The sequence below is a fragment of the Seriola lalandi genome, unplaced genomic scaffold (assembly GCF_002814215.2).
Source record: "Seriola lalandi dorsalis isolate HSWRI2012SDOR001 ecotype SW California unplaced genomic scaffold, Sedor1 jcf7180002054614, whole genome shotgun sequence".
NCBI lineage: Eukaryota > Metazoa > Chordata > Actinopteri > Carangiformes > Carangidae > Seriola > Seriola lalandi.
Window position 1 is genome coordinate 221,460 of NW_019525167.1, and position 13,764 is coordinate 235,223.

General features: G+C 42.3%; 1 protein-coding gene across 5 annotated transcripts in view; it reads right to left on the reverse strand.

The window, feature by feature from the left end:
- Nucleotides 1–12,336, reverse strand: part of cadps2 (Ca++-dependent secretion activator 2) — a 179,678-nt gene extending 167,342 nt beyond the window's left edge. For 3 of the 5 annotated variants that reach the window (XM_087177620.1, XM_087177621.1, XM_087177622.1), the window contains exon 1: nt 11,800–12,335. In XM_087177620.1, coding sequence (XP_087033746.1) covers nt 11,800–12,147 — 348 coding nt within the window. In that variant the 5' untranslated portion in view covers nt 12,148–12,335. Of the gene's footprint in view, nt 1–11,799 lie in introns of all 5 variants that reach the window. The other 2 variants (XM_087177619.1, XM_023419961.2) reach the window with 1 other exon arrangement.
- Nucleotides 12,337–13,764: the final 1,428 nt, after the last annotated feature.

Below are 13,764 nucleotides of genomic sequence, written 5' to 3' on the forward strand. Positions count from 1 at the left end.
CCGTCTGTATAAGACGCGACTTGTCGTTTCTCTCTCCTCCTCAGTCTAAACATGCGAGTCATACGTCACACTCACTGGCCTCGCAGTGCTTAAAGAGACAGGCTCCAATTTACCAATTCATTTGCATTCAATAAAATGACATAAAAGTACCGTTTGTTTTTAAATGCTGGTATAGTACCGTTTTCAAAACTCTAGTATCGCGGTACTATACTGGTACCGGTATACCGTGCAACCCTACCCACACCTGACCACAGTAACATATGACACTGAAGCAGGACGGTTTTGAATAAATAAATTGAAAGTAAAAGTTCTTATGTCACCACTTCTTCCTGAACAGTCCACCAGAGTCTAATTCAGACCAGAGTGTTTTTGTACCAGGCTGTGAACATGTTGATTTCTGCTGTAAAGTTGGACACTTTAACATGGGAGTCTATGGGGACTGACTCACTGTTGGAGCCAGACTCTAGTGGTCGTTAGAGGAACTGCAGCTTTTAGCACTTCCATATTCAGAACAAACTTTATCCAAGCCGGCTAAAGCCTCGTTCACGTATTATTCCCATGTGAAATCATTCTGTGGCTGCAGATTATTGACAGGGCATCGCATCAGTCTGCGGTGGAGACCGAGCTCAGCCTTGAAGGAAACAAGCTGTTGGAGTGAGTGACACATTTCCTCCATGACATTTTTTATTTTTATAGGGGATGTATTACACCCAATGAAATCCTCCACCAAGTTTAGCTGTGAGAGAGAATTCAGTGTTGTTCCTGAGTTAGGTGGAGGAGGAAAGACAAAGACGAAGACGTGACAAGCGGCGTGGGATTACTTTTTCTTTTTTTAAAACGCGACAGCTCAATTACTCAGGACCAGGACGCCATCTCGAAGGAAGCATCAAAACAAAGAAGCACACATCTAAATGACAAACACGAGACACTTTGCATGAAAACAACCTCGACACCTGCGAGTCGTCCTGAGAGCCGCCGTCAGACTACAATCTTTTCCCTCTCAAAAGATCCACATTTGCACTTTACCACACAAGCACAGAAAAAGTCCCAGGAGCCTTTGCACGGGGGAAGACGGAGCAGGCCGTTGTCTCGACAAACGAGCAGCAGTGAGGACTCCTCCGGGACTTCATTAGTCACCAGAAGCAGCGAGCGAAACCGCGGCTGCCACACAGGGACGTGATGCGAGCCGCTCATCATGTCAATACCTATTTTTATTTTTATTTTTATTTTTATTTACAGTGACTCTTGAATATCATCAGACTCCAGAGGAACGCGGATGACGGCGGCCGTCTGTCCGGCCAGTCTGCTGTTAGTGGTGTTAATTCAGGTTCATGTTTTAGCATTGAGGTCGAAGCTGGTGATGGTGTTGTACTGGTCATGTCCTCCTCATGTAAGGAAGACAAACACCTCACCTCTGTTAGTGGAGTCCAACACAACACCTTTAACTATGACCTCAATAATAACAACACAATCATTCACTGCCAGAAACAGAATCTAATTCTGTCAGAAAACACTGAATAAACATAAATGTCAACAAAAAGTGAACATTATTAACTTTCTAAAATTAAAATTTGTTGTATTGTATTGAAATTAGGGATGCACAATTAATCAAAATCACACTATGGCCAAATGCAATATCCAAAGCAGCTAAAAAACATTGTTGTGTATCATCAGCACCATAAGTGTCGTGACGCTACAGAGACGCCGCGGTCTACGAATCATATTCTCCAGGCGTAAAAGGAAGATGTTTGTTTGATGCAAAAAGGAGACAGTGCAAGTTATTACGGCTGAAATGTCTTATTACCTCAGTACAGTAGAAATACCGTGTTAACGCAGAAGAATGGCGACTACAGCACGAACATGATTAACTACAACTACAACTACCGCCGTGTGGATTCATGCCTCCAACCCACCAGTCAAATTGCAGGAATTCCTGATTTACAGCAGTAAATAGTTTTTTAGCAGAACGTGATGATGTCACAGCGAACTTGACCTTTGACCTTTCCGATATAAAATATCATCCCTTGTATCCTATTTGTACGAAAGTGATCTCAGTCCACCGAAGTTACACTTCCTCACGCTGTTAAACACTTGTGTGAAATTGTGTCATAATTAGCGTAGGAATTCTTTGATGTTTGCGAGGTCACAGTGACCTTTGACCTCTGACCACCAAATTCTAAATCAGTTCATCTTCGAGTCCTGGTGAACATTTGAAGAAATTCCCCCGAGGTGTTCCTGAGATATCACGTTCCTGAGGAGGGGATGGACAGAAAACCCATGAACCCGACGCCTCCGCAGAAGAAATAAAAGTTCAGCCCGACCCATCGCTGCACGTATGAAGCTGCACAAGTTATTTTTTGTCTGAACGCCCCCTCAGACCCTCGAACACCGTTATGTGTTGTCACTGTGCGCCGCTGTAATTTGTTTTATTGAGCTGAGAGGTTTGTGTAGGTGAAGAGAGCGAGAGAGCGGGAGGTGATCATCCAGTTCGGGAGGATTTGAGTGTGTGCTCATTCAAAAACAAGCATCTGCAGGATATTCTGGACCTTCACTGTGGGTGTGCAAATGTCCAGACCAGAAAAAAACTAAACTCTGGTCACTCTTCATCCAAACAGCTCAAAATAACCAGTGTTGCTACATCCAGGAGGAAAACAGCAATGAGCTGCATGAACAGGAAGTTAATTTGTCACTTTTTTGATCATTGATTAATTATTTGAGCCACTGGAAAAGGCAACAAGATTAAAGCCACTTTTTACTGTTAAGGTCGTTAAGAAGACCCCTCATTATGCAGCCTGTGTTTGTTTTAGTGGAACAGACAGACAAACCAAATGCGCAGTTCATGCACATAATCTACATACCCCAAGGTTTTAATTCAGACATGGAGGCAGTTTGTTTCTGAGCATTGCATTGTTCCAGTTTTTGCCCCATCCCTCCATTGTAATCATGTACATCTTTGCCTAAATGTTTAACGCCAAAGGAAAAGTCAAAACATCACGGTCGGGAGGATTCATCCTCCATCTCTCATCATTTATGTCTGTGATAAATTTCATGGGAATCCATCCAATGATTATTAAAAAGAGAGGCCAACATCGCCATCATAGAGTTAATGCTACGTGCTAGCATGGCTAAAACTGTCCAGACACACATTGTTCCATTTATCCAACATGAGTATTTGCTGATTGTTTTTGTTTATTATCATTGGAAACTGAATATTATTGTGTTTAAGACTGAGACAAAAACATCTGACGAAACGGTCATTAATTAAGAACCTGACTCAATAATTAATCAGTGACATCAGGACTTTGTTTAACCAGTTAAATAACAACAGAGTGTGTCAGACGAATGAAGGTGTTTGTGGGTGATTTTATTTGTTTTAAACTTGCAGCAGAACACGTACCGAACTAAAATAATTCATTGTTGTTACTTCACTCTTCACTCACTCCAACACGCAAAGAGTTTCTTTGGTTAAAACGTTTTCATTCTGATCTGTAACAGCAGCCGTGGTTAAACACTTTCCCTTAATAACAGAATAAAGACAAAGCTTGTGATTTAAAGAGACTTGACTGTATAAATAAACTCCTTCACTTTCCTCTCCTCCTCCAAAAGGAAACAAGCTGGAGGAAAGAAAACCCACCCCTCTATTCTCTCCATCTTTCCTGCCAGACGTTTCCTGGTCGTGAACTCTTTCTCTCTTTCTCTCTCTCAGACTGATTCTTCTGTGCTCGCTGGTGTTTGTTGTATTGGACTGTAATGTGCTGAAATCTGTCTCTACCGTCTCTCCCTCTAAATGAAGGTAAAAAAAAAAATCAGCAGCAGGTCAACAGACAACCGTCACGCACAGGTGAGGTCAGAGGTGTGGCTCTCGTATTAGCCGCTTTGCTTTTGCTAGCTTCTTGAAGTGCTTTAAATTTTATCTGATGTCGTTCATCAGTTATTTACATTGTTGATTAATCTCTCAATTATTTTTCGGTGACATCTTCAAATATCTTGTTTCATCTGATCATCTGTCCAAAACTCAGTTATTCAGAGAAGAAAAAGCAGCAAATCTATTGTTTAAAAAAAAACGTTTTAATTTGTCCAGTACTTTGGTTGATGATCAAATACCTGTGATCTTCACTCAGCTCTTCTTGGTGTTTACTGCTCATTAGTAAATGTTAGCATGCTAACAAGCTAAGCTAACATAAACTTTCTACATACTAAACATAGCATGTCAGAAATGCTAACATCAGCATTTCAGCTAGCTGGCTGAAGACTCTCAGTCTTGTGGATCAATGACTTGAACAACTGATTGATCATCACAATTGTTGATTAATTTTCTGTTGATCTACTAATTGATTAACCAACCGATTGTTTCAACACTAAACTATGATATGGTCTGTGATATTTACCATCAAACATTTTTTTATTCATTTCATGAGTTTTATTTCCCCCGACACCGATGGAAAATTCTTGCAGCAACAACGTCAGAAACAGCGAGTTTCACCTTTATCACATCCAGAGATAAAACACAGACTTTTGTTGGTTTTTCAATCTCAAACCAATTGATTGCATTTCTTCAAACATCTCTATTATAGAAACTAGTTGGAGAAAAGCGTTAAACTCGGTGTACTGTACTTTACTGTAACGCTGACTGCAGAGTTTTATCTGACTGAGGGCCATCTTTGGCCCCGGGGTCCGGGTGACTCGCTGTCTAATGCTCTTCATCGAGCTCCCTGATCCGCGAGAGTCCTGCTGAGACATCCCTTCACATCTCTGAGAGGAAGAAGAGGAGGAGGAGGAGGAGGAGGAGGAGAGGTTGCATAACCCTCTGAGAAGAGCTCCATCTCGGGGAATCTGACAGGGGAAGGAGAGATGACAAAGGAGGACGGGAGTCGCCTCCAGCAATTCTGTGGCCAAAAATTGCGCCCACTACCCGCTGAAAAAAAAACAAAACAAAAAAAACCAAAAACACAAGCCTCCGCATCAGCAGAAGTGGCCTCTTACAGCAGAGAAGCAGGAGGAGATGCCGTTTATCTTGTTTGTGTAATAAACAGCTGCCAGGGTATTAGATGTGTGCAGGGAGGGATGCGTGGGTCTCCATCAGGAGGGGGTTTCTGCAGCTATGGTTTCCCTGCTTGGTTTGTCAGCCGCTTGGAAACAGGACAAAAACAGAAACGGCGGGGAAGACCGGAGGCTTCCACTGTTCGACAGCCAACAAGAGCCAACAGGTGGGAGCTTCCTCGGTATGTCATGAAAAACAAATATCTGACAAATAAGAAAATCAATAAACGCATAAATATTTACTAATTTCCATTAATGGAAACTTAATTCTGACCACTTTCACTTTGTAAATATAATTTCTCTACAATTCAAATGAGAAAAGCCTCAAGGGGCGCAGCACTGAGGATATTCAGAGATGCTGCAGAGCACGAGGTCAACGGCTGTAACAGCATTTACATTTCCCTCCTGGAGTCGAAACTGAAACAAAACCAAGGCAGACAGACAGCAGCTCCTCGTCCACATCTGAAGACAGAGACAGAAAAAGAGCTCTGAAGCAACCGAGTAAAGTTTGTTTCCACTGTGTGCGATACGGCGGACAGTGAGGTGGTTAAACCCTCTTAGCTTCAGGCGGCTGTCCAGCTGTCCAGCTGTGCTGCTGCTGCTCTGCCTCCCTGCAGCTACCAGCCGCCACTTCAACCACAACTCTGCTGCAGGATTCTGCTGGTAAAGACCTGCAGACTGCAAAAAAAAAAAAAAAACCCGCCTCCACAGATGGGGTGGAAAACTGCTGTGGCGCAGCTCTGTGGAGCCTCAAACTTTCCAGCTGTAAGTTTTGCTGTCTCATAACATATCTGTCCCCCTGCGCCTTAAAAAAGGAGCTAAGCTGGATCAGTTTGGATTTCTTGGCATCATTTACCATGAAAAACTAGAATTACAGTCATATAAAATATGAACCATTGATGTGAAATTCTGTCACAATTGCTGTGTGAAGTCTTGAGTAATGGATAAAAAGGCTTTTTGAGGTCACACATACCTTGACCTTTGACCACCAACATCTAATCAGTCTATTCCTTGAGTCCAGGTGATTGTTTTGACCAAATTTGCAGAAATTCCCTCAAGACGTTACAGAGATATTGCATTCACAAGGCCAAAGCCACATTTTGTAAAGGCCAACCGTGACCTTGACCCTTGACCTTTGACCACCGAAATCTAATCAGTTCATGTTTGAGTCCTAGTGAATGTTTGTGCAAAATTTCAAGACGTTCCATCGAGGTGTTACTGAGATATCTTGTCCACGAGAATGGGACGGACGGACAGACAACCTGAAAACAACCTGTCTCCAGCTCTGACTGTCGCCGGCGCAGAGGCATAAAAAGGAAATAAAATAATTATTGACTTCTCCTCTGCACTGATCAGATCAGATCTGTAGCTCAGAGCCCGATCAGCTGCTCCACAACGCGAGAGTAAATTATTTATTAGAATTAAAAATGAGCCTCACTGAGCTGTTCGGGAAATAAACATCCTTTATTTTATCTTGACGGCCTTGGGTGAAACCTGCCGCGTTTCCTTCCTCTCGCCTGATTCACAACATGTTTAATCGGCTCCTGGAAGATTTCATCAACGCTGTACGCTTCTTTTGATTTAACAAAACATAAATCAAAACATAAATCAAAAGGCCGTCAGAGACAGAAGACAGAATATTCTGTACTTATACACCTTTTATTACTTTCTGGATCTCATACAACTCAGGAGACTTTTCTCCGCGAGACAAGCTGAGCATTAAAAAACAGACAGAGCTCTCCTCATAACACAAAGAAACACAGACAAGGTACAAGATTCTTTGAGTGACGAGCTGACAGGAAGCTGCGAAAGCTCATTCAGTCCGATCAAACTATGTAAACAAGGAAAGACTACATGTTGCACGGCTGGTTTCTCCGCCTCAGTTTCTCGACAGAACTTCCTCCAAAGCGTCAGGTTGACGGTCGGTCTGATTCCTATCGGTCCCTGAGCTGAGCAGACCTCTGAGAACAGACCTCTGAGAACAGACCTGTCGATGTTTGAATTAGGAAACATGACACAACATGAAGCTGCGATGATGTCATGACTCCAGCAGTTTGGAAAAAGTTTCCCAAAGAAATTTCAGGAATACCAGAGCAGTGAATATTTTATTTATTTCTTACAATTGTGATTTTTTAGGAATAATATTCTTGAATTCCCAGTAGAGGTGGATCTGACTCGGTGGCTCCTTCTGTTCGGTTGGTTTCTTGACTATTTCTTGGCTGTGACCATGAAATTGTGACTCTTACACTTTGTTTTTTTGTGCGGATAAAACAAACGAGAAGTAACGTGTTAATCATTACGGTAGGAAATGCCATAATACCAGAATTTCGGCATCGACTTGGTCCCGAAGTATCGGTTATTGTGATTCCCCTTCATTGGAGCTGCCGGTCGGCAGATTTTGTTACGTGGACAGAGTCAGACAAAGGGTTTCCACTTTTATATTTACCAACAGATACAAGAGTCAAGCATCAGTCTTCTCATCAAACTCTTGCATAAACATATTTCCCAAAATATTTAAGTAATTATATTTAGGATTATTACCTCCAATGTCGACAAAACCAGACTGAATGTAGTTACTGACGTCCAACACCCAACGTCCCTATCGCCGGACTCCAACTTGATTTGATCAGTCAAAGCCAAAAATCATGTTATTAATTATTATTATTACTATTACTATTATTATTGTTGATATTATCATTATTATTATTATTATTATTATTATTATCATCATATCAGTGCGGCCTCTGGATGTGACTTTAGGTTTTCGTCTATAACTGTGATGAAGAATCAGCTTCAGAGCCTTGAAATGTAGAAAATTCCCCCAAAGATCAGTTGAAATTGAGGTTTAAAGTTCAGGCTTGACCTTGGAGAAAACAGCTGATGAAACAATCTTGCTTAAAAGGTCCATTTGAGTAGCTAGTCTGGAGCTTTCAGTTGTATCATACAGTCTTCATCAGCAGTTGTCCCAAGAGTTTCCTCAACCTGTGATCAGCAGCTCCAGGTCGTTCTCTCAATTGTTTATCATTAACCGTGAAGAAAACGTGTGTTCACCTGAACACAGCATGCACATCCTAACCTTTTGAGATAAAGCAGGATTACAATTATTAGATATAATTTATCCATTTTCATAATTACATGTTTTTCCAGTCATGTTTTTCAGCAAACACATTAAAACAACCAATGTCGTCATTAATGCGTTTTCCGGGAGGTGAAACCCTGAGGTCTAAGCACCATGAATGCCCACAGCGAACACACTGAAGGCAGAGTTTGAGCGTGGGCCGACACTAAGCATCAGTTTGCATCATTACCTCCACCTCCAGAACCACAGCGACCAGCAGGAAACTGACGGGATTCAAGACAACTGCAATGTTCCCCTCAAGTGTTATTATTAGTCTTCTATTACTTCATCTCCCTAACAACAAGGAGACGAACTCCAGCTCAATTTGACAACCTGGAGAACTGATCAGATACAGCACTGCTCTACAACCCCAACCCTGAACGTTTACCGTCACTCCAGCTTCGTCTCTACTGTTGTGTTCAGGGGTCATGGAGAGCGGTGAGTTTTTCCAGTGACACACATCTACCAGTCTCCACTGTTAACCCTCTGCTCAGCATAATCACCGCTCTCCATCACAGCGAACAGAAGAACGTAAAAACTACAACTTCGTCAGATCTGCTATAGCTAAGAATATTACTCGTTCCTCAGCTGTCAACAAAGAGCAAAGAGTGTTTGACTGAAGACGAACCCTCATGTGTTATCTCAAAGACACAGGTTACTTTGATGGTTGGAAAATATTCATTCAGAACAAAAAGGGGCAGCCACAAAATATGAGGCTGAGAAAGTTAAAGCTCTACTTTGTAAAGTATTTGAAATGTATGTAGGTGCAGATTTATGTATGTGTGTATATAATGTACACAATGTAAATATAGTCACTCTTGTCTTCTATCAAACTGTGGAGCCACAGACACATTTTGGTCAGCACCGTTAACAAAAGGTCATTATTAAGAAGTATCATCCTCATTGCATAGCCTCTCTTCTTTATCGAGCTATGAAATATGATCCACTTCATCCGTGCGACATCTAAAAACAACCTGCCAGTAAAAAACGAGGAAAATAACCCAAAGTTTGTTTCAGAGAAACTACTAAACTAAGTCTCTGTATCGAAGCCGATTCGGGCGTATTTTTAACAGACTGGTCCTGGCTAAAATTAAACCAATCAAATGTCACATCCAGGCTATCTTTAAGCTCTGATGCTAACAACACTGTTATAGAATCTTTCATCTCTCCTCTCAAACACTTATTAGCCAATAAACCAACGTATAAACCCTTCAGGTAGCAGCTTGACACGGATCGTAGCTTTCACCGGTTATAACGACAAACGTTGCTGGTATCAGGTTGATCAACGTTCATTACACAAGTAACTCGATTAAACTTCAAAATTATGACTTCACCCTATGCCAATACCACACTATAATGAGTGGACTGTATATACTTAACTTTACTGTGTATACCGAGCGTGATTGCACTAATGTTTTGTCACAGTTTTCTTCCTAATTTCAGGTAGTAGCTCCATTGTGGACTGGACCGTTGTGTCATTAAGGTAAATGTAAGTAGATGTAAGTGTCAGATCAAACTCTTGATACCCAGTATAGAGCCAGATCCGAGCCAGAAACGTCACTATGGAGTAAAGGTGTAACTGTGAATGTCATTGACAGCACTCTCAGGTTTCACAGATAACGTCAACCAACACATTAAAATTTGTGCTCAACAGAAATGTGATGCACACCTGAACACCTGAGGCCGATACCAGTGTAAATACTGACTCAGTGAACCAGATCAGAGAGATCCTCGTCACAACAGTGTGGAAATCCAATGGAAACACTGGCTGTTCTCAAATCTGCTTCCCATTAACACTTCATCAGGTTTCCCTCTGAGGGCTCAACATGACTTATTCTTCTGCAGATAAATCCACTCCACGCCAATGAACCTTTACCCCGAGTGTTTCATCGATTCCTCAGTGCCTGCAGTGACCCAGAGCAGTCTGCGGCGCAGGAGCCGAGGGATTCAAACTGGCAACCCACCACATACAGATACGCCTACTGCCGCCTCCCACCAAGGAGTGCAGCAACATGAGGAGCTACTTCCACTGCGAGACGACAAATCGATGTTACGTCCTCCAGACTTAATAATGAATTCACACTGTGTTTATTTATGAATCAGCACAGGGAGAAGCAGGACTTCCAGCATCGGTTGGGAATTAAAAGAAAAGAAAAGAAAAGAAAATCAAGAAGCTTCTGATTTCTCCTGCTGGATTCTCAAGTTTCTGTCTCGTTAATGTGACATGGATTTAATATTCTGAACTGACACTTGTGCACAAATAAACTCCCACGTCCGCCTTCTGTCAGAAGCAGGTTCATCACTCGCACAAACACACAACGCGCTGAATGAAAACGCCTCGTCTGCACATTGAAATTAAACCAACCACGAGGCAACTCATTAACGAGTTTCCCCAGCGGGATGGGGTCAACATGGGGGGGGGTTCTCCAGTCTTAACTGGCTTCCCAGCTTGCTTTATTACGGAGAGCTCGCAGGTCCAGGCTGCCCTCCAGCACAGCAGAGACGCATTCATCTGGATGTAACACAGGCAAACACGAGGAGAGCTATTCACCAAATTGGCTGAATGGCTGTTGAATGTGTTGCAGCCAAGGACGGCTCTTCAATGCATCCTGCAGTCCAACACTGTCAGAGCACACACTCCAAAATGTAATTAAAAAAAAGGCAGAGCTTCAGCCTGAACTAATAGCTCTGCCAGCCTCATGTTTATCATAACATATAGATCTACCCTCATGTACAGTGCAGTAATGCTCAATCAATGCAGTTGTTATGAGGGCATGCATATATAACTAATGTTGGAGGGCATTTTATAAGAGGAGGAAGATCCAACAAGTGCCATGTACTTGTTATGTACATGTACATACACGTACATAACAATGGGGCAATTATATTGAGCTTAATACATTGGTACAATTAAAATTGATTTTTTTTTGTTGAAATTTTTCTCTAACGGTGATGGTTTACCAAGATGATGTTTTAACCTAGTTTCTGATTAAATGGAAACCTGGCTTGACTGTGTTAATGTTACATTCTGGTTGTTTGCAATATCCTTTTTCAGGTCAGTTTTTAAAAAAAAACAAAAAAAAAAACAAACAGCATCTGTTAAAAAAAAAAAAAAAAAAAACACTGCGCTCAGTTCCCTTGAATGTCTCCACTACTGTGCCAGATTCCTTTTGGATTTCTATCAATTTAAGGTTGACGCTGGGCTAACCACGCATGAATACAAAGCACTAATAATTCAAATACCCCACATTTAAACAAGCCAAGCTTATGATGAATTCGGCATTCATGTCACACACTGTGCGGCGCTAATTTAAGAAATATTTCCAGATTTTACAGTTGAATCACAATGGTGGCCATCACCATCCAGCGAGTGTTTTTGAACGGCAGCGATGTGGATGCAACAGGAGAAAAAGTAGCCGTTTGATTGAAATAAGTGATTATTGGTGGATCAAATATAAGCGGAATTAATCTGCAGCTCCCTGTGATTCTAAGGAGACTCATAAGTTTGGGGTTTGTTTTATATACTTAGACTAATAAGAGAATCAGCTTTAAATTTACACATTTTCAATGGAGGTTCGCCAGCGCGTCCCTCCATACCAGACAACAGGTGCATGCTGTTTCAGTGTGCGGCACAGACTCACCTTTTGCTGCCGCCGGGCCATGTCGGTGGGCTGCTTGGCGTTGAACGGGTAGGCTATGCACCGCAGGACGAACACATAAATCTGCAGTTTAATTTTCCTCTCCTCTTCCTCCTTCTGAATCCGCTCCCGCTCCCTCCTCTCCTCCTCCTCTTCACCTGTAGCATTGTTTTGTTTCGCACCTTTACCGGGGGCGCCTCCAGGTGCGGGGACCTGTCGCTGCTGGCCGCCCGCCCGGCTGTTGTTCCCCCGTTTCCCCGCCGAGGACGCAGCCGGTTTCCTCGGAGCCTCCTGGACAACTTCTGGGTCGGACTCCCCGCCGGTGTCTTCGCTGGAGGACGGGTCCAGCATGATTCACGGCGTCGTTTAAAACTCCGGTTCACGTCGACAGAGCGAGAGAAAGACAGAAACAACTGTTTAAGCTGTAGTTTGTTTGTTTTAGTCGACGTGGCCTTAACGGCTGCACTTTACCGACCGACAGTCTTGCCCCGCCGCGCTAAGGTGGTGTGTTTGGAGACACGACCTGAGAGGTCCGTAGGGTTTTTTTTTTAGTGGGGAGGGGAGGGGGGGCGGGGGCGGAGTTTTAATAGTTAATATCTGGAGGTTGTCGCCTTCGTTCCGTCGCACCGTGGATGAATGTGTTGGAATGGCAGCGCGCGCCCGCCGCCGCCGCTGCTGGCTGCCGCACGGAGCTCGCGCGCCCCTGTGACTGAGCGCTCCTGCACACAGGTGAGCAACCTGTAGCTGCAACCAGAGATAGGGGAACTCCAGAGAAGAAGTCTCACTCCGTCTGTGTTTCAGAGTCACGGAACACTGCGAGGTTTTCTTCACATTTTAAATGGCAAATAACCACAAGCTGATAGAAGCTAGGAATAATATAATGGGTTTTTTTTTCAGTTCACTATAATCCTTAAAGTTAATAGTTTGACATTTCAGGAAATATGCTTTTTCACTGTCTGTCAGAGAGTTGGAAGATACCACTACTCTCACCTGTGGGGTAGATGTAAAGCTACAGATACAGGCCAGTTAGCTTAGCTTAGCACAAAGACTGGAAACAGGGGGAAACAGTTAGCTTGGTTCTGAGCAGCAGTAACAAACCTCCACCTGACCAGCATGTTAAAATTTATATTTACTTTTGTTTATACTTACAAAGTGTAAATATTCAATTGAACCAACTACATTAAGCTAAGCTAAGCTAAGCTAAGCTAGCAGACTGCTGGCAGAAAGTTTTATATTTGTGCTACAGACATTGAAACTGTATCAATCTTCACATGTAACTTTAATAAACTTATTTCCCAAAAATGTTGAACTTTGAATCATCACAATTTTAATGCTATACAGCAGATTCACTCTCACTGGTCACATCCCCATTGAATTGTCAGTGGTGGATTCAAATGGCCCACACATGCTCAAGATTCCCCAGCTGTGCACACTGCACATACTCATATCAAATACTCTTAGACATAAGTGTACACCGCATGTTTTGTTACAGTATATTTCTTCCTTATGGTACATATCGATATTTTTTATATACTCTATAATGTATATTTCAAAATTAGGATTCATTGTGACTGCCTCAGTATAGGAATTTCATTGAAAGGTATATATTTTATACATGAGAATAAAGCTTGAATTATCTTTTGAAAATCATAGATCGGGTGCTTCCTTCTGATTGTTATGTCCCCTTTGGTTTCACCCTCTGGATGGACACTTGATGACAAAAACTCCACCCATGCAAAACTGAGACTCACAACATATTACTCCAGGATTAAGATCGTGGTTTCTTGGAAAAAGCAAAGTGAAAGGTAAACGCCTGCTATTGCAAATCAGAAGGGTGACATTTTTACCCACTGTGTGATACATCGCCTTTAGAGAGGATCTTTGCAAGTGAAGCAACTTGACCAGCAGAACAGAAAAACATTAGTAAAAACATCTTTAAAAATATACCTTTAAAAAAAATTATTATTA